Source organism: Pseudopipra pipra, chromosome 4, assembly GCF_036250125.1.
Source record: "Pseudopipra pipra isolate bDixPip1 chromosome 4, bDixPip1.hap1, whole genome shotgun sequence".
Taxonomy (NCBI): Eukaryota; Metazoa; Chordata; class Aves; order Passeriformes; family Pipridae; genus Pseudopipra; species Pseudopipra pipra.
The window spans coordinates 4,631,962-4,653,285 of record NC_087552.1 but is presented as its reverse complement, the minus strand read 5'-3'; the positions used below and the strand labels follow the sequence as shown (position 1 = coordinate 4,653,285).

At 48.2% G+C, this 21,324-nt stretch overlaps 1 protein-coding gene across 3 annotated transcripts in view; it reads left to right on the top strand.

The window, feature by feature from the left end:
* Positions 1–21,233, top strand: part of NDNF (neuron derived neurotrophic factor) — a 28,277-nt gene extending 7,044 nt beyond the window's left edge. For 2 of the 3 annotated variants that reach the window (XM_064651432.1, XM_064651433.1), the window contains exons 3-5: positions 17,086–17,274; positions 18,220–18,344; positions 19,173–21,233. In XM_064651432.1, coding sequence (XP_064507502.1) covers positions 17,086–17,274; positions 18,220–18,344; positions 19,173–20,563 — 1,705 coding nt within the window. In that variant the 3' untranslated portion in view covers positions 20,564–21,233. Of the gene's footprint in view, positions 1–1,253; positions 1,632–17,085; positions 17,275–18,219; positions 18,345–19,172 lie in introns of those variants that run through there. The other variant, XM_064651434.1, reaches the window with a different exon arrangement.
* The last annotated feature ends 91 nt before the right edge of the window (positions 21,234–21,324 follow it).

The window sequence follows — 21,324 nt, the reverse complement described above, 5'->3', positions numbered from 1 at the left end:
TTTGGTTCCCCTTAAACGTGCCTAATTTAATTTTAAACTTGTGCCTTTCCTCCCTTCCCCAAACTCCCACCCTTGAAACTTATTTGAAAACGATAAGGATAGTTGTAAAAGACGTCAAAACAGGGACATGAAAACAGAAGGATAACTGGATAGTGGCTCCCGGGGGGCTCTTTTCCTTAATCCTGGGTTTCTTTTGGTGAACTTGTGCTTTTGAGCAGCCCCTTGGGCAGAGTGCTCGCTGCCTTGCCTGGAGCGACCCGGCTGCTCTGTGAGTTGACAGTGTGGGAGGTAAGTGGCAGTAACTAATGGCAATTAGCAGAGGTCTGGACAGCTATGTGTCCCTGAAGACATGAGCTCCTCTGGGGATTGTGTCTTCACAAAGTGAAGCTGTTTGTCACCCTGCAGAAAGTGATAATCTGCATCCCTCCGCGCCGAGGATTTGCTGTAGGATTTGCCCAGCTGCCTTGCAAAAAAAAAAAAAAAAAAAAAAAGGAGATTTTAATTTATTTTATTTGTGCTTCCCAAATCTGTTGAAGTAGTAAGGAAGGAATGATTACCTTCAGGGAAATCACCCATCAGCTGCTATTAGTAATAACTTGTTTAATGCTTATGTAGCACTTGACGGTTTTATGACTGATGTGCCAAAAAGGAAACAAAACCAGAGAGGTTTGTTTTTAAATGGCAAAGGATAGCTTCTGCTCCCAGGTAATTGTAAGAAAACTGCCCCTGACTCCCCAAACCTGAAAGCTGCCTCTGACAAAAACGTAATGAGGGAGAAGGTGAGAGGTTGAATGTAGAGCTTCAAGACCCGTTTGCTAAATTGCAGGAGGGTTTAATAAATCCCATTTCTCACGCATCCCTGACGGTCTCCCCAGCCCTCTCTCCCGCCTCCATCGCTGTCGGGATGTTCCGCAGCGCTCCCGCAGCCCCGACCCCTCCAAGCAGCGGCTGCGTGAAAAAGAGGAGTGGGAGAGCGCTGCGCGCCAGGCGGCCCCGCATTCCGCCGTCCCGGCTTGCGGGCAGGATACAACCCTCCAAGATGGATGTTTGAGTAGCCCCCGGCGGCGCGGCACAAAGCGCTGCGCGGCTCTGCCGGGGGGCTGCGGGCCGGGCTCCCCCCGGTGCCGGGGCTGCCCCCGGGCCCGCCCCTGCGCCGAGCGGTGTCGGGGCGGGGCGGCCGCGCCCCGGGGCACCCCCTGCCCGCCCGGCCCGGCCCGGCCCGGCGGCAGCTGCGAGAGACACGCCGGGCGCCGCCGCTCCGCGCCCCTCCGCCAAAACTTTTGCCGGCCGCCCCGCCGTTCCTCCCGGGAAGAAGGAGGAGGAGGAGGAGAAGCCGGGGCCGTGCCCTCGCCCCGGGCGGCGGCGGGTGCCCGGGGAGCTCCCGGCTCCTTTTCCCTGCGTTTTATTGTTTTTCTTCTTTTTTTTTTTTTTTTTTTTTCCCCCCTTTCCCCCGCTGGGAGGGGTGGGGAAGAGAAGGGGCTATAAAGCGCGAAGGGACGTGCGTGACACAGTCCCCGCTGCTGCAGCCCGTCCCCGCCAGAGCGGGGGGGAGTAGGTAAACACCCGCCCCCCGAAAAGAAAAAAGCCTCTCCCCTCCGCGGGAGGGACGGGACGGGACCGGACGTCGCAAGGTAAGGCACCGGGCGGGCGAGCCCCCTCCGACTGCCGCCGGGGCGGGCGGGGGTCGCGGTGCCCCCACCCCGGTGCGGGACCCTTCGGCCAGAGCGGGACGCGGCCACCCCGGCGCCGTCCCTCCCGCTGCGGCGGCAGCGCCGAGCCCCGCGTCCCGGCACCGCTCCGCCGCGGGATGCTGCCGGGGGGACCTCGGCGTCCTCCCGGGTCCCCGCCTCGCCTTGGAGCTTTGGGGTTTTCCCCCCCGCTTTTGCCCTCTTACAGCCGGCGGCGGCCGGTGCCCCACAACCCGGGCGGCTGCCGGGAACCCCCGGCTCGTCCTTGCTGCCGCTGGGCGGGTGTGTGCCAGGCAGGCAGAGGCTCCGGCTTCGCCAGCATCGTACGCTGTTTTCGGGGGAAAAAAAGTGGCTACCAAAAAAAAAAAAAAAAAGTAGACAGAAGACTCTACGGTGGGATGTAAGTGCGGAGATTTGCTACGTGCAGCCTGGGTTGCGCTTTTATTTCGACAGCAGAGACAATGGCTACAAAGCGTTGTTTAATCACTTGCAGATATAACTTTTATGTATCTGAACCTTCACAGTTAAAGGCTGGCGCGGATTTTTGAAAAGCTGTGATTCTGTGACTTTTTTTTTCTGGATGTATTTAACACTTGAGCAGTAATGTGCCCTGGTTCCTCAGATGGGTTAGCTTGGTGCCAGGGATGAGCGTGATCTTGTCTGTGCCATGCTGCCCAGGGCTGTTCTGGAAATCATCCCGGTGGACATCGACGTGGACTTAGGCAGCCTCTGCAAGGCTGGTTTCAGAGAGCGGATTGTGAAGCTTGTAGCTTCCCTTGGATTTTCCCTCCCCGCCAAAGGATCTGGTTAGCATCTAGTTACAATCGTTAATTAAAGCACTTAAACAGTATCGTTGTTCTGGTGCCTTGACTGAGCTGCATGGGGCGAGCTAAGCGGGGAGGCAGGATCCCTGCCGTAATTACACGGATCTCCCTGGCCCGGCTGGCTGTTTGTGAGCAGATGTCAGGAGACATTCAGTAACACCGGTGTGGCACTGTGCTTCCACTGGAGCATCCTACCGTCAGGCAGTACTGGCAGCCCCATCTGGCACTGTCTTACGATGGGCTTCCAGCCTTGATGCACTGATTTCGTGCTTGGTCGAGATGATGGAGTTGTATCTGTGTAAAACTGGAAGAGGTGAGAGCGATTGGAGGGTGAATTCCTCCCTGGGTGGTTGACAGCGAGTGATTTATCACATTAGTGACCCTGGCAAGGCACTGCTGGCTTGTCCATAACCTGGTTTCCGTAAAAATAGCGCTCGGGCGTTAGACATCATCAGCACCCTTGGCTGGGCTGTAAGAGAGAGCAGGGGAAAAAACTTTGTGCTTCTGCTCAGCCTACTTTGAAAATCGCTGATTCTTAGCTATTTTAGGAATGGCATTTCAGATCGCTCCTTGTCGGGAATGCCTCATCCTGCCGGCCTCGCTCTCCTACCTCATAGTTAAACACATACGTACCTGGAAGAGGAGAGCTGCTGCAGTCAGCTTTCTAGTACCACTACAAATCTCTGTGAGTACCTAATGTTTAGAATTTAAAACCTATTAATAGTTGAAGGAGGAGAGGACTTTTTACGTTCTACTCTGACCATTAAAAATGTGATGAAGCTGAAATGTGCAGCAGTGCATCATGCGTGGGGACTGTGTGGGTGTATTCAGGCTCCTGTGCCTGTGTTTTGTCCTGTGGTGAGAAGAGAGATACCTCGTGTGCTTTCTGTGCCAGCAGAAAGAGCTCCTCTTCATTTTGAAAGGGCTTGGTAATACATCTGAAAAATTCCTTCTGCCTTGTCACCTTTTCGTGATGAGGTTGCGGGCGCGTCACGCTTTGTGCCTGCACGGCCCTGCACAGAAACCCCATTGATGTTTCTGCTGTGTAGGGTGGGCACCTCAGCGTGTCATGGCAGCCCTGCTAGTGAGATGACACAACACACGTGGGGACATGCCATGCTTTGTGGCACCCCCGAGCAGAGCCAGCTGCTCCCTGGTGTGAGCCACACCTGGAAGGAGGTGGCACGCCTGTAACTTGCTGCTGGTGTTGCCGACCAGCGGGTCACCTCCCGCCCCGGTCACCCCGGGGAAGGTCAGGGTTTGGTGATCATATCACAGTTCCAGAGGGAATTTGAACACTGTGTGGGATGCTGATCCCACAGAGATTCATATGGGCCCCTTTATTTAATTGTAGGAAGGCTGTCACAGAGGTGAGGCAGAGCTGTGCAGGATCGCCCCGCACGCCTGTGTTGTTGTGGACGGCGACTTCGGAAACGCCGAGGAAAAGCTTTTAGGTTTCCCCCAATGTTTATAAATACAATATGGTGCAAACTGTCAAGCAAGCTGTTCAAAATCACATAGCGCCTGTGCTGCCTTCCCTGTTCAGCTCGAATGCCTTCACCACGTACTCCGTGTTCATCTGACGCTTAAAGCTCCCGGCACACAGCTCCGGCCCATCTGCCACGGCTTTTCCAGCACCCCTCTCCAGCTCCTGTGAGCTGGGCTGGGGACACAGTTGGTGCTGTAGCTCCACCTTGGGAGTCCTGAGCATCCTTCAGTGCCACACTACTCCTGGCCAGCTTGGCAAGAGCCCAAGCTGCCCCTGGATCATCCTGGCTCATGCATCCAAACTACACGTATGGGCAGAAACACCGTCTTCGAGTCCCCTTCGTCCTCCTTAGAAGGTTTGCCCACCTTAGAAGTTCCCTGAAAATGAAGGGGTAAAGCCCTTCCTGGTAGCTCCAGCCATGCTGTGGCCTTCTGCTCCCTGTCCCGTGCCTTCAGTAGGGCTGGATTGAGCCTGTTTGCCGGATGTTTCACTCTGAAGTGTGCCAGGGTCTTCTGCCTTAATATATATAAAAAGTCAAGATGTTTATTAAACTCAGACCCCGCTTTTTCTTCTACAATTTATATCCCAAGAGGCTGGTGATAAACAGTTTATTAAAAAGAAATCCTGATTTATTTCTGCAAATGGTTACATTTCAAGCTGGTACCGAACGGTTTTGTAGGAGACCACCTTTTATGCTTCCCGTGGCAGTTTAAAAGATTGCTAGAAAAATAATCCAGAATCTAAGTAGGTTTGGATAAAGGCAAGCCAGGACTGTACGTCAGGGTATGTGGTGCTTTTATGCAGCGAGGCGGCGGATTTTACCACAGAACATCTGGGTACTGGCTTCAGTTACAGCCCAGATTTTAGTGGGATAACAAGTCTTGTTTGGCTTCGCGTTCATTTTGAAGTCACTAAACTTTATGTGAATAATAAAACTGTAAGCCCATTACTTCACTATTTTCAAGGGGCTGTTTCAGCCCTCCTTCGGGGTCTCGCATCTTTCTAGAGCTGGTTTTATTTTGCCTTGCTAAGTGGGTATTTACCTTTTCAGCCCCTGGCCTGCTCTGGCAGGAGGCTGATTTACTAATTTGTACCAATGGACACACCAGGGACGGCGGGTTTCCATCCCACCCCGCAGAACGTGCACGTTTTCTGCATTAGGGGCAGCCTAATGAAAACTGCACATTCCTTGTGCAGAGCATTCGGAGGGGCTGATGTTGTTCATGTGGAGGACGATAGAGCTGCTCTGGGCTACCAGTTCAGCCACTTGTGAGAGCTAAAATAACGGGGGAGGTTTTGCTTTCTTTTCCTGTTTGATTATAAAATGCAGAGGAGAAGGGTGAACCTGACTGAAGGAGGGAAGGGCCTCCTCCTTCATGTAAGAAAACAAGTTTTCAAGCCCTTACGAAAGGGTGCATGTACTGGTGGGAATGCCCAACTCCAGGGGTGATAACCTCAGCTAATAACATAAATGTCTGGAATATAAGTTTTGTGTGAGAGTGTATTGACAGGCCATGAGACTGATGTTTACCTTGCTTACAGAGCACCTGGTGTGATACCGAATGCCGCTGGTATCACTGACTGTATGGGCAGGAATAAACTAGGAGAAGTCAGGATTATGTCAAATATCATAGGTAAGAACAGTGAGAAGGGACTTAAGTACTACTTGAGCTCTGCTACATCACGAGTGGAGCAGTGAGTGAGCGAGCAATGCCTTGGAGAAAAGGCAGAGCGCAGAAGCCACGTTCCCCACTCTGTTTTACATCGTGACTGAGATGTACTTTAACAAAAATCCTCATTAGATCAAGCAAGGATAGTTTCTGCCTGAGAAAATGACTCAAATAAGCCTAATGCTTATGGATGGATGGAAGGAGCTTTGAAGACCGAGGAGATGTTATGTTTGAAAACTTTAACAAGATGTCATTAGGAGAGGAAGTATTTGCCCTTAGATCGGGAAAGAGGTCAGGATAATAAATCATAACTCCAGGAGAATGTGCTTAAAGCTAGAAATACGTTAAGAGCAGGAGAGAGAGAGAGTAAATATTAAAAAGAAATTTGTTCTTTCAAAATTAGTTTTCTCATTTGCTGTATGCAAGGACACTCTTGGAACAGGAGAAAGATAAATGTTAACATGGAGCTGTAACAGGAACCAGTCGAAAATCCCATGACTGTGTAGATGGCTTTGATTGCATCCCAGGGAGTGTGTCGGTCGTGCAGGACACATCAGAAACAGGCAGAGTGTGGTCTCAGTTCATATGTGAGGTAGCTGATACTCTGATTTCACCAAAAACGTGGTGGGGGACATTTTAGAGGGCAGGTTTTAAATGCCCTTCGAGTAATCAGCAACACGAGTTGTTTGAGAACCCAGCCCCAGTACATGACTGTTTCAATGAACAAAAATATACCTGATTAACCAGAAGGATGCAGGCAAATCCTGTGCTGAGCATCTTTCAGTGGGCTCTGTCCTCCCACCTGGGCAGGTAATGGCAGCATGTGCAGCATTTCTCACAGATTTCTCCAGAGCACGCGAGGTTGTTCGGGTTTGGCCTGAACTGGGGCTGCTCTGGCTTCAGGGTAATTAAATTCAGTAGTTGCAGAGATGTTTGTTGCTGGTGTGACAGCTGAGATAAGAAGCAGTGGGTACTTACTGCGAGCACCTGGAAAACTGGAAACCAGAAGGCAATAATTTATCTTTCCTACTTCATTCCCCCCCTTGGTGGGTCCGGATATGAGGATATGAGCGCCCCTCCAGCGTGACCCTCGCACGCTCACAGCGGGACACACCTCCAAGGCCCACACCTCCCCTGGGACGTCCAGGGGAAAAGCATTGTTTGCCTAATTAAGCAAATTTATTTTTTATTATTATTATTATTATTTAAGAAAATGTAAGTTTGAAGGAGTTGAAACTTTATTGGGGAGTGAGAAAAACGGTGCTTTTCACCTTTCTCCCTTCTGACCTGCTCAGTACCAAAATGGAGCAGTGCTAGACCAGCCACTGCTCCTGCTGCAAAGGGATCACAGGTTCTTCACACACGTTTGCAGGGATGATTAAACAGGGTGGAAGGTTTTTACAAAGCAGCCAGAATATCGTGGAGAAACGAGCCTGCTCTCTCTCCTACTTGCTGCTTTGTTTAGCTGCAGCAGATTTGCTGCTAATTTGTTTATAGTCAAACAGTCTAAACGTGTCTCAGCGTTCTGAAACCCAGAAACCTGATGCAAATTAAGCAGTTTACAGATTGGGATGATGGTGGTGCAGGAAAGCCAAGTGTCTTGGAGCTGCCAGCTGGTCTCTGGATGTGAAGGAAAACATCAGTGAGCAGCGCTAACAGTTTCTAGTCCCCATTCCTTCCCTTCCTTTGGCTACTAAATCTGTGTTTAATTCCCCAGGGGCTTTCTCTCCTGGGTAAGTATTACTTACTTGAGTATGATTTGTAGGGCTAATAGGATCTTATCCTTATTTGGGGAAGACCCCAGGGGCGCTCTCAAACTGATTTTTCAGTAATGAGAAATAATGAATAAAAATCTAATAGTCCTAGGGGGTATTAAAGTTACAATTTTGCAGGGAAGATTTAATGTCAGTCGATTAAAACTTTTATAATCCTGTTATAGTACAATGGTTGGGAAAAAATAATACAAGGAAAAATAAGTAGGTTTTAAGACCCTCTCGCATCACGTGAACAAGTCTAACTTAATTTAATGTTTGAATTTTAAAGCAAGAGTCTGAGACGTCTCCTGCAAGTGTGTGATAGCAGAGTGGCAGGCTCAGGGAAAGAAATGTGCTGTGTAATTTACAGAGTGCATTCTAATTCCCACTCATCTAAGAAAAAGCAGTTGCAAGGTGTTTATAAGAAAACCCAGGCAATTAGGCCTTTAACTCGAAAATGCATCTTAGTGAGATGCACTTTCAGTAGCCCAAAACACGCTCTGGCTTGACCTGTTGCTCATGGGGTTCGTGACCAGTCCCACCTGGAACTATGGGCTTATCATGGCTTTCTCCAACCAGGGGCTGAGCAGACCCCAGTTTGTGGGCCTTGGTGAAAAAGCACCAAAGAGCAGATACTTTTTTGAATGTACAGCTTTTTGGGTTTTACAATAGGTAGTAACCGTGATGCTGAAATGACACTTTGTCCGTTAGCAGTAACTTTCATCCAAGATTGGTGTAAGCCGCTTCCAGTCCCCAGTGAAGGGACACTCCCAGAAAAGGGTGCCCAGAAGGCAGTGCTGGATCCTGTGCCACAGCTCTCACCACGTTTACCCCCTTTGGGAAAGGAAATGCCCTTGGCACGCATTTCAGTCATCTCTGAATGCAAAAATTCCTCTTTTTCCCCCCTTCTTTCCCCTGCTGTCAAGTGAGGATGTATGGTTGCCATAAGAAGGCCTGAAGGTTTTGGGGCTGTTTGGATGTTCACTCACCCATGACAGTGTGACCTCCCCACCGTATGTGTTCCCCGGGCTTTTGTTGGCAGTAACCAGATGAAGGACTAACCTTTCGCCTGCCAGCCTGGACAAATAAACACTGGCCCAGCAGTGGAGTGGAGCTGAAACCAACCCTTTTGAAAAACAGATTTTTCACATCCCGTACCACAGCTCTGCAGCTGACCCTGGCAGGTTTGAAGCTCTGGCAGCACATCCCTTTGGAGCACTCATCTTTTTGCACTTGGGAAAGACTTTCCAGCTGGGTCATGCAGAGGTCCTCTGCTTAGAAAGCCAAAAAAGTGCTAGAAAGAAGGCTGAAGACTGGCAGCTCCCAAACAAGCTCCTGTCCTGCTTTGGTATGACGGGCTGGTGGCTGGCGAGCTGTGGTGTCTTACAGCTCTCCAGACAGGTCTGTGTGTCAGCTCTGACCAAGGCTCACATGTGGCAGCAGTTCCAATGCTTGTGCCTCTCCACCTCCTGTCCATTTTGCCCTTTGGAGGCAAATCCTTGCTCAATCACATGGCTTCTTAGTGCTGGAGAGGTTGAGGGATGCTGTGCGAGCAGCTGGGGGAGGCTGGGATTTTCTCTGGGGGCGGTGGGAAGTGATCCGTGCTGGATCTCGGCAAGTCCTTGCTGCTGTAACTGTGGCTGAGATCTGCCAGCTCCAACACCCAGCGTGCTGGTAGAACTATGTAAATATCAATAGCTGCAGCACCGCATTTGATACTTTCCATTTCCAAACACTTGGCAAATGTTTACATATTTCCAGCAGCCCTTTTCCAACTAGGGAAAATGAGACACAGCATCTGTGAATTACGGGTGTATGTAACAAATCATCATGAGAGAGCACCTTAATGGTTCATTAAGGACTTGTAGGGCCTAATATTTCCTTTGCATACCTTGAAAGCTGAAGGCAGATAATATTAAAACTGAATTAAATTTTGGATAGTAAGTTCAATCAGAAAAATTTGGACTCTGATGATGATTAGGGATCGCCTATCAATGTAACATGTATTACTGTGGTCATAATTAATATGTGTTGGTCTCTCCTCCCAAGTAACAACTGATAGGACGAATGGAAACAGCCTCGAGTGGTGCCAGAGAAGGTTTATATTGGACAGCAGGAAAAATTTCTTCATGGAAAGGGTTGTCAAGCACTGGAACGAGCTGCCCAGGGCAGCGGTGAAGTCACCATCCCTGGGGGTACTTAAAAGATGTGTCAATGTGGTGCTAAGGGACATGGCTTAAGTGGCAGTGCTGGGTTGGTGGTTGGACTCAATGGTCTTAGGGGGCTTTTCCAACCTAATTCCCATATGGGTTAGACTCTGAATTCAGTGGAAAAAGTCATCATTCCTTAGAAGTCAGCTGGGGATCTGGATTGCAGGATTCGGGTGTAACTGAAAGTGACACAGGGATAAGACCGAAAAAATATAGGAGAAAACAGAATAAATTGTATTTTCTCCTGTCCCATATTTAGTTAACTAGGAATGTTCCTGGACTGAAAAAACCCAGAATCCAACCTTACAGTTGCATTTGGTGCCAGATGCCTGTTATGGTCTCTGTTTGAGTTCCCATTGCTGTGTCTTTGCCCCAGGATATCGACTGTTACTGCAGGGATTGGGGAATTGTCTCCTGGGCATGAGCACCATGGGTTGTTGCTGCTGCTGCCTTGCTCTGCTCTTCCAGCTGCCAGAGGGTTTTCTGGAGAGCTGCTGCTGCTGTGCTCCACACTGTTGCACAGACATTGCTGGTTGTTACTGGTGAGCCCGGGAGCGCTGAGAAATCCTCGGTGCTAAAACGGGAGGTATGGCAACATTGCAAGTGAGAATTTCTGAGTAGCTCTTGCAGGAAGACTGTGTGTGTAGGGGTGGGAGGTGGGTGTGAATACTAATGCCCTGGGGCTGGCTATGGCTTGTAATCCTATGGATGTGTGTGGTGGTGTTCCTGACCCTGAAGAAAACTGCGTATCTGATGGAAGCTCTGGGAATCAGCCTCTGTGCACTTAACAGGGTTTCAGAGTAGTCATCAGTATCCTCTTTTTTAATCACCTACCAAAAAGTGGAAGGGAAGAAGTGCTCAAGTGATTCCAGTGTGCTCATGGCGCAGCTTTCCACAAAGTGTGAGTGCTCTGGTTGTTGCTGGAGCTGCCTGAGGCTTGGCTTCCCCCTGCTCCTGCTCTGCAAGTCACTCTGGTGACCTGCAGCTCCCTGCCTCTCCCACAGCTCCCTGCCCTGCACCAGCCCCTTGTTTTCTCTACTTTATCCAACACCTTGTTGTCCATGAGCAGCCTCCAGGCGAGTGGCATTCCCCAGGCCCTAGGAATGGCTCAAACCACTTTAACTCCTCCGGTAGTTAATGCAGTAATGACTTGGGGTTTATGTTTTAAGCTCTTTCCAAAAGCCCTTCTGATTTCCGGCTGTAAGCCCCGGCGGTGTGAGGATGCGACAGCGGGATGCACGGACACCACTTCTGTCCCTGCTCTTTGTCACACCCTGACATTTCAGTCATCCCCGCCCCTCGTGGGTTTTGGCAAGGGCTCTTGCTCATAGTGTCGTTCTGAAGTATTCCAAATAAGCAGTGGGAAACTCTGTCCCAAATCCCAATGTGCTGGTGTTGGTTGTAATTTGTAATTGTTCGTATGTTCCTCCCTGCTAATCCCCTTGCTGAAATTCATTACGGAGACAGAGCAACGTACACCCGGAGAGCTGTGCTGAAGGCGGAATGACTTGGCCGGGGAAAGTAGCTATTGTTTTATGATTAAAGGAAGGGATTATATTGGGATTTCCTTGAACAAGGAAAGTCTCTGCCCTACTTTTATTGCTTGTAACAAGGGGATAATAATTACTCTCCATTATAAAACACCTCCAGCTCTTGCGATGAAAGATTTGTGGTAGGGCTGCGTGGCATTCCGGGTTGGTTATCTTAAACAGCCTGGAGTTGTGCAAACTAAGATTTCTCTGCCTTGTTTCTCCAACTGGGTTCAACCCCTGCTGAGACTATGGAAAAAATTCCTCTGACTCTGACACGAGATTTTCCTCTGGAAGAGCTGGGACCAGTGACCCATCCCGTGACGCTTGCCCTCTCCAGGAGCAACATCCAGCCACTTAGAGGTTTGGGAGGGTGAGCAGGTATGACAGTAAGGACACAGGAGTGGCCAAGGGAAGTATAATTTGGGCAGGGGGAGGGCTGCCAGCTGGCTGCCACCCAGTGCTCCAGCACATCCCTTCTTCCCAAGCCACTGCCATCCCTCGCAGGGACAGAACAACTGAGCATTGTACCAGAGGCTGCCGGGGACTGCTGTTTGTTTGCCTTTGACACTCCCTTGGGTCGAGGTGGCTGTGAAGGGGAGAAGTGCTGGTATGTGGTCTCCGACTGAAAAAAGGAAAACTATGAGGCATTTCCTCGAGCCTCCCAAATGGTATCTCCTGGCTCAGCTGGTGTTTGAAGCATCCAGCCACCACCAGCTCCAGGGTGATGATTTTGATGTAATCAGAGTTGGATCTGTTTCCACTAAAAGTGGAAAAATAAATAAGGCTCGGTTTAGAAACAAAATAGTCCATGTAAAATTTGATTTTTTGATACCGTATCTCCCTGAGTATGTTTGCTTTTCAACATGTCTAATTTGAGACAGCTCTGCATTTTACAATGATAGCCCTTCTGAGTTAACCTCTCCCCCAAGCTGTAGCTCCCTGCCACTGTTGTTCATTAAGATTTGGTGGAAATGTACCCTTATTTCTTCATACCTTCTTATTTTCACGTGCTTGGATTTTTTTTTCCTGTGCTACTGTGATTGCTTTGCTAAAACAATACTCCCAGCAAAGGAAAATCGTGGGTTGAATTGGAATTGCAAGAGGCAGTCGGATAATCCACAGATTATTGACACGGTGGACCCTAAATGCTTCAAAGGCACCATTATAGTCCATCGTGTCCGTGCGGACTTAGGGAGCTTTAATCCACGGATTACAGGTCCATAAATGCTCCTGCCCTCCCAGTTACAGCTGGTCCTGCCAACGGGAGCTGCCATGTCAAGCTGGCTGTGGCACTTCACAAAAATATTTGCCTTTAAAATCCACAGAGACAGCGATACACCCCTGCGTCCCTGTCAGGGCTGCATTCCTTGTCCCGAGCTCCAGGAGAGGTCCCACAGCCCTACCTGGCCCGTGATTTCCCCCAGGCACGAGGCAGGACCAGACAACAAGTTTTCAAAAGTGCTGCTTTAAAAAAAAAAAAACAAACCACAAAAAAGCCCAAATGAAAAGCGTACCAAACGTTTTCCAGATCCTTCAGGGAACAGTGAGCATTAAATGGCAGCCCTTCACTTTTCCCCTCTGGTCTCCCCCTAAGCAAACAAATGGCGCAGCTCCCAGTAAATACTTTGGTTGCAAAGGCATTGTTTTTTCTTGTTTGCACTTTTAAAAATAACTAATTGTATTACAATCGAAATTGGTAGGTGCTTTTCAGCCCCTCTGTTTCTCAGGTGATAACTGTGTGTGCTGAGGCGCGTGTATTTGTGTTATATATCACTGGAAATGAAGTGTATAATGGAAAAGCTCACTGCCTCTTTACTTGCAGCATTCCTATAATAAGTCAAAGAAGTCACACAGTGCCCTTTTATTTCCAAAGCTGGACTTAAATGGTGTCAATAAATCTGCAGGCTTATTATGAGATGCAGCATGGGTAATGTAAACAGCAAAAAAACCCAGCACCCCAGCACGCCAGAGTTTAAAAATAGGATGTAAGGAGGAAAAAAGTCAACCATCCGTATAATAAAAAAGAGAAGAAATGCAACACAAAAGCACTGTGTCAGGCAGTGCCTTGAAATTATCCTCACTAAATTACAGCCATGCACTTTCCACTCTCTGTAATTAAACATGAGGGTTTGGTTATTCCAGACGAATTTGCTTCAGGTAAACCCAGATCTTTTTTGTTTTGCTGTTGTAAATCCTTTACAGGTCTCTGTGAACTACAGACAGTGGAGGGGTAAAGCAAATGATTTCCACAGATCAAGGCAGTTGAAGATGACTGTCATGCATGTGGTGAATCCAGTACTCTTGCTCCCTTTTTATGGAGCGTGGGTATATTCAGGGACAGTCGTGCTTGGGGCAGTCAGAAAATACTGTAGTCTTGAGCAGTGAAATCAAAAATGGGGTGATTTAATCTTGCCCCCAGGCCTCCTGTTTCTGGCTTTGGTTGAGGATGTGCCCACCCCAGTGATCCTGCAGCCTGTGGGAAAAGCCTGTGAGGTGCTGCCATGGCTCTGGCTAATTTGTCCCTCCACTCAGAACCTGAGCCAGCTGCAAATCCCGTTATCCCTTCCTCTTCTGCTTATAATTGCAGTTTACCTAGAGATTTGCAGGCCTTTTGTGCAGATGAAGTTTGTTATGGCAGAGGTCTTAAAGGCAGGACAGAGGGCTGTGTAGGGCTTGTGGAGGTGGGATTTTGGAAAAGTCGGGTAAGGCTCACTGCCTGAGTGGAAATTTTTAAAAAATAGGAATTCATTGTAATCATCATAAACCCTGTGATCTGATTTAGCAATAACTTTCATGTGTATGTGCCTCTAACTGGAATTTATAAAATGTCCAGGCTGATTCTTTGTGGGAGGAAGAAAAAAAACACAAGCCTCTGCCAAGGTGGTAAATTCTGAAGTGTTTAAAATAACTCATATCCCAATGTACAGCATGTATTTTTCATCATCTGTTGATCTACTTAGGTAAATACATCCAGGTTTATTAAGCAAACCTCTCCTGAGGTGTGGCTGTTGCTGCTGGAGTGTTTGTGTAGCCCAGGAGCTGCTCACCTGGAGACAGGACTGCCGCATTCCAGGTGAAAATCCAAGGAAACCCTGGCCACCTGCCCTGGGTTCCGTGTCCCAGTGGCCTACAGGCAACACTGGGTGGCCTTGTCCACTGGGAGAGGAGATGGGGACCCCCTGGATGCTCCCTGCTCACAGTCTGGCTCCCCAGAGTGGGTCAATCCGTGGGACTTTTCCCTCTGGAGTTAAAGCTCAGTTTAGAGAGAGAGTTTGGGAAAAAAGCGAGAGGTAAAGATGGGCCATTAGAGGGCACTTTTGCAATCCTGGAGAAGGAAAACGGTGCTTATTATTTCACTTAGGACTGTTTATTTTGGCACTCTCTTAAATTCAGTGATAAACAGCAGGCAAATCCCTCCAGTCAGCAGGAATATATCAATAAAATATTGACTCGGAGTTTAAAAGAAAAGGAAACAAGATGAACTTGTAGAAAAGGGAATAAAAGGCATTTAAGGAGGTGGCACAGTCTAGAGGGCAAAAAAAAATCACACAACGTATTTCACATAATTTGTATGGCTTAGCAGTGCAGTGCTTGGGCCTCAGCTTGTACCTGGCTTCTAAAAACAAATCCAAGGCAAGAAAATCATTTGATGGAAGTTTCTGTGGGCTTGGGGGTAGAGCAAGAATTCACAGGCTCACATCTAGCAAGTGCATTTTCTGGGGTATTTCCAGGTATTTCGGTATGGGATGGGCAGGGATCACAGAACTAACCTTGATGTGTCTCCTTGCAGTTACTTTTAAGCCAAAATGCTGTTACAATTAGATAAAGGAATCAGAGGCAAATTTGTACCTCACCGCTGCTCTGTGGTTGGTAATGGGGACAGAAACACTGTTTATGGGAGTTTTTTAAGCACATTAACTGGTGAAATTATTTAAGAAGTGAAGCTTAGCCTATAATCAGAATGGTTTATTTTAACAGAGGTTACATTGCAGTGGGACTGACTATGGGAATACACAAGGTTGCAATTTCAGGGGGTTCACGTGGAGGACGCTGTCTGCAGAAAGCGTCAGAGTTTCTTACCTAACCAAATAATCTGCTCTAACTGTTGTGATTAAGTTGGAAAGAATTTCTTCCCTGTTGGCCAACGATAACACTCGAAAAATCAATAAACAGCATGTTAGAGCACACGAAACTCATCCTGCTTTGTGTGAGAGGAGGTTTCTGCTGACTCTGGTGACTCGAGTCAGCAAGTATTTTGGGTCTTTGCTCCAAAAGGTCAAATGCCATTGAGTTTTCTGATAAGTATCAACACTTCAGTCTGAATTCGAGGAAATATGTCTGTTGCCATCAAAAGCTGGTTGGGATAAAATCTGACAAATGCTGGGAAAGCTAAATCTGGATTTAAGTATAAGTAGCTCACCACTCGGGGGCTTGCAGGGGGCTCTCCCTGCCCACCTGGGACATGATGCTGGGAAAAGCTTTTGCTTTTATCTTCCCATGGTGTTCCACTCAGGGAGGGGAGGATCTGGCTGCAGATACAGGAATATGTGTCAGACCAGGCAGGGAGAAGGCTGAGGAGGGCATGAGTGAAAAGAGGGGAAGATAAAATTGCATCCTGTGAGGGAATGTTTAGGATGCGTCATTCATGGCTGACGGATGCTTTGGAATTTGCTCCATGTTTTCTCTTCCCTCTTGCATCACCAGTTTCAATAGGAAAATAGATGGAGGGCAGGGACTGAGCTGGACAGCAGGAGCTGGAAAAAACAGTAGAAAGCAGGGCAAGAATCATCTGAGATAATGGGGCCAGAGACAGTGGAGGGCAGGAGAGGGGAGTGTGTAGGAGGGGTGAGCTGAGGGGACCTGGGCATTGATGGAAGGAACAAGGAGCTTTATGTTTGCTATTTTTGCATAAAATATTAGAGAAGGGTCAAGTGTGTGTGTGTGTGTGTGTAAACCCCAATCTCAAGAGTAGATTTGATCTTAAAGTTAAAAAGAAAGGGTTTGTTATAAAGTCACAGTTACCTTACAGGAGCAGTGTTTGACTGCACATTCAGCCAAGGGACAAGATAAAACTGTTCCTGCCAGCTCAGCTTTTTACCATGTTTCTCCCCAAAGCCAGTGCTAACACAGTTGAGGTAAAGACCTAAACCTCCTTTGTTTTCCCCCCCCTAATTTGAAAAAAAAGTTATCATTTAGCAATTTAAACTTGATATACTCATACCAAAAATGGACTGTTTCCCCCCCCTACTCCCCCCATACCAGAACCATTATATATGAGATCATCTACTGTACTGAAAGGAGATTTCCAGCCTGTCCCACTGTATGTGCTCGGGTAGTCATTACTGACCTACTTGTAGACATAATAATGAAAGGCTGAGATTATGAATTATTGTGCCTAATTTGTAAAGGATTCTCCGCTTTTGTGTTTTGCAATTCCCATCAGGCTTGAGGATTAAGGCCTGCTGAATTGCATGCTAATACCAATGTGCTTTGAATATGTGTGGGTTTATATCACATGTTTTCCTAATTCACTATTTTTGTAAAGAACAACTTCCCTGGAAGTATTTACTCTCCAAAGGATTGCTGGAAGCCCAAATGAAATCTCCTAAGGAGAGCGAGGCTGATGTCCCCTCCGTCTGCTCTGTGCTGGCTTTAGCTCCCAAGTCCAGCCAGCTCTGTCTCTGCTGTGGCAAAACACCAAGCTGTGGCTCTACCCAAGTATGTGGAAGGCTTTTGGTAGTGACAGGGAGAGATAAACATTTGAAAGCAGTGCATGGGCTTGCTTTCAGCTGCAGTTCAAGGTGGAAGGTGCCTGCAAAAGTGCATATGATGTTGTTACAGGATCGCCCACGTTTCAGCAGGGAATCAGCTGCACGTGGTGCCCCCTCCTGAGGTGGGATTCCCTGTCTTTGCTATAGGATGCTCCTGCTGCACTGCCCGCTGCTGTTGCTGCTGCTGCCACTGGGCTCCATGCCCCAGAAGTTCCCGACCAGGGATGAGGAGCTGTTCCAAATGCAGATCCGGGACAAAGCGTTTTTTCACGATACGTCCGTCATCCCGGATGGAGCGGAAATCAGCAGCTACCTGTTCCGAGACACCCCTAAAAGGTACCTCTGCCTGGCTCAAGGGAGGAGGTCGTACTTTGGAGATAGTAGCTCTGTTTGCTGAAATAAAAGTTGGACCCAAACCAGAGAAATACAAATGCCAGTGTTCTGTTTGGTGAAGTAACTAACTATGCGAGTTTCCATTCCAATCTGGCCTCCCCAGCTGAGGGCCTGTCCAATTTATTTGATTTCTGGGATAAGCCCAGAGCTCCCACAGACCACAGAATTTCCCTGAAGTGGGGCCACTAACCATGTCTGGAGGCAAAGGGAGAGGGAAGGAAATTAGAAACTACAGGCTTAGCCGACCACACTTGTCTCTCTTCATTATTTCATATTGAACTTTAAAGTAGCAGTGTAAGGCAGTCTGATCTGAACTCCCCACTTCCAGAAAAAACTGAGTTTAGACTGGGGAAGAACCTGAGGCTCCAAAGACTTCAGGGAAGAGCAGCATTGCCGTCATATCACATTTCTCCTCCAGCCTTCATCGGTGAGAAATACTTTACAATAGATGATGTTTAGAGCTTGTGGTGATGTGGGAGGGCAGCTGGATGTGTCTGTATCTATATGTGCTTCTAGGGCCCTTACCTGGACATAGCATAAATGTGTGTCCTGCCTTGAAGAGCATATCCCTAAATTCCGTGGGAGATCCCATTTCCCTCATTTATACCTTTGTGACTATTCACAGTGCACACAGTTAGTGTACAGGTAAAAAATGTGTCTTGACAAGGAAGTGTGAACTGTATCCCGGTGTCTGAGTGGGAGGACTCCCCTCACCTCCTTAGCTCTCGCCCACCGGCCTTCCCACATTCCCTCTGCACACACTTGCCTGTCAGTAACACTTTTGACTCCATTGTCCCGCCAGGACCATCCTCAATCACGTCAGGTCAGTCCCTGCCAGTTGGCTGCCATCAGGAGTTACTGACATGTGGTCTGCTAACCTTCCTCTAGGTATTTCTTTGTGGTTGAAGAGGACAACACTCCCTTAGCAGTGACTGTGACACCATGTGATGCCCCCCTGGAGTGGAAACTGAGTGTGCAAGAGCTCCCAGAGGAAGCCAGTGGAGAAGGTTCAGGTAACAAACCACGAACGATTTTCCCTGTGCCACACAGACCTGCTTTTCTCCTGGATTTGAGGTTCCTCAAACACTGAGTCTCGCAGCAGGCCCAACTTTATGGTCTCCTGCTGTTTGGATCTTCAGCCCCAGTCCTGCTGTTGTGCAGGAAACGGGCAGGAGGCAGCAACACGAAAGGGAAAAGGGCTACAAAAAATAAAAGGAAAAGCTGAGGTCACAGAGGGCACTGGGTTTCCTGGGGGCTTTGCTGTGAGCTGTGTACACAAGGTAAGAACTGGAGAGACAGGGCTGGAGTTCCAGCAGGGCTGAGCTCACCCCTTTGAGGGGGTAGACCTGGAGCTGTGTAACTGCTGCTCAGGAGAGAAAAGGGCTTCGGCTTCCAGAGCCTCTCAACACGAGTGCTAAGCTGTCATACACACCACATGGGAGGGTACACACACCCTTGGTCCCCACTGTATTTAGCAACAAAATTTTAGCCTGACTTAAAGGGTCAAAGTCAAGGCCCCATGTCCAGGAACAGGCAAGTGAGTCAGTTCTTCCTGGGGCATCTCCAGGTGGGGTGCCTGATATTCCCATGGAAGGTGTTAGCTACCATTCATGAGACTCTGCTAATACTGGCCAGGTAGAATTTCTGTTGCATTTGGTTTTAACCTGGGTGCCAAACCAATTTTCCCCTCTGATTTGACAGAAGTGTTGATTACATCTTCCTCAGAAGACAAAACCTTCCTTTTCATCTCACGTTTGTATTGTATGTAGCAAAATGTAGGTGTCTGTTAGAGTTTCATTTTCTCATATTCACACAGATGTTTTTCTTTGCTTGTAATGCAGGTGACCCAGAGCCTCTTGAGCAACAGAAACAGCAGATTACCAGTGAGGAAGGCACAGAGCTCTTCTCTTACAAAGGCAACGACGTGGAGTACTTTGTGTCCTCTAGTTCCCCATCTGGGCTGTACCAACTAGATCTGCTGTCCACAGAGAAGGACACCCATTTTAAGGTGTATGCAACCACCACTCCAGAGTCAGACCAGCCTTATCCGGAATTACCTTATGATCCCAGAATCGATGTCACCTCCCTGGGACGTACAACGGTGACCCTGGCGTGGAAGCCAAGTCCCACTGCCTCCCTACTGAAACAGCCAATCCAGTACTGCATAGTCATCAACAAAGAGCACAACTTCAAAAGCCTCTGCGCTGTGGAAGCCAAGCTCAGTTCTGACGACGCCTTCATGATGGCTCCAAAACCAGGCCTGGATTTCAGTCCGTTTGACTTTGCCCATTTTGGCTTCCCTGCGGACAACAACTCCGGCAAAGAGCGGGGTTTCCTGAAACCATCCAAGTTTGGGCGGCAAACGTCCTCAAAGCCCAGGGTTGACCTGCATAAGGTTTGTATCGGGAACAAGAACATCTTCACTGTGTCTGACCTGAAGCCCGACACGCAGTACTACTTTGACATGTTTGCGGTGAACACCAACACCAACATGAGCACCGCGTACGTCGGCACCTTCGCCAGGACCAAGGAGGAGGCCAAGCAGAAAACAGTTGAGCTGAAGGACGGCAAAGTTACAGATGTTTTCATCAAGAGAAAGGGAGCCAAATTCCTGCGGTTTGCCCCCGTTTCATCCCACCAAAAAGTCACCTTCTCCGTTCATTCGTGCCTGGATGCTGTTCAGATCCAAGTGAGAAGAGATGGAAAACTTCTCTTGTCTCAAAGCGTGGAGGGCGTGCGGCAGTTCCAGCTTCGGGGAAAAGCGAAAGCGAAGTATCTCGTTAGGCTGAAAGGGAGCAAGAAAGGTGCTTCCATGCTGAAGATCCTGGCTACAACGAGGCCCAACAAGCAGTCTTTTCCTTCTCTCCCAGAAGACACGCGGATCAAAGCCTTCGACAAGCTCCGCACGTGCTCGTCGGTCACGGTGGCCTGGCTGGGCACGCAGGAGAGGAACAAGTTCTGCATCTACAAGAGGGAAGTGGATGACAACTACAACGAAGAGCAGAAGAAAAGGGAGCAGAACCAGTGCTTGGGTCCAGACACGAGGAAGAAATCGGACAAGGTTCTCTGTAAATACTTCCACAGCCAGAACATCCAGAAAGCAGTGACCACAGAGACAATCAGGGGCCTGCAGCCTGGCAAGTCCTACCTGCTGGATGTTTACGTGATAGGGCACGGGGGGCACTCTGTGAAATACCAGAGCAAATTGGTGAAAACAAGGAAGTTCTGTTAGTGCCCCTGTACATAGAAATATATGGAACTCCGGACTGAGCGTTATCCTACTTCCAAGTATACGGATCGACTACTTGCACAGCTGAGAAGTTGTGAGCTGTATTTGTACTGTGTAGAAAAGATATCAACTTGTATATTTATGTTTACGTAAGTAATTGTTGGGAGGAACTGAGGCTGGTGCTCTCTGGCAGCACCTGGCAAGGGTATTATCATGTGTCCAGTGGCCCACATGTGATGCTCAGTAGATGTCCAAGGTAGCAGGAGACCTCGGAGGAACTGGCACGCCTTTGCTTCCATATTGCATGAACTGCTTCTAAATTATTTTATACTTAATAAGGCTGAGATCCATCATCTGTCCACCCTGTTACTCACACACAGAACTCACAGACGTACACCCTTTCTCTCAGTGTAGGCGGTAGGGTTTCTGTAAATTATTTTATAGAGTCTTGTTTTAAATGTTTATGTTTCTATGATTGTAAACTATTAAAATCTCCCCCCCAATAAAATACAGATCTAAACTAAGTATTAACTGGGCTGCACATGAAGCAGTTTCATTGCTAATGTAAATTCTTACCTAGCTGATTTCCATGTTTAAATACTGTATGTATTTCATGTACAAAGTTGCCATAACGTTATATTCCTGTACATAAAATTAAAAATATTAGATTATATATTGTTTCTTTCCTTTCCTTTTCTATTGGTATTTCCCTTGTGTAGATTTCTATAAGATACTGTGTTTCTGGATCTCAGATTTTCTGAATT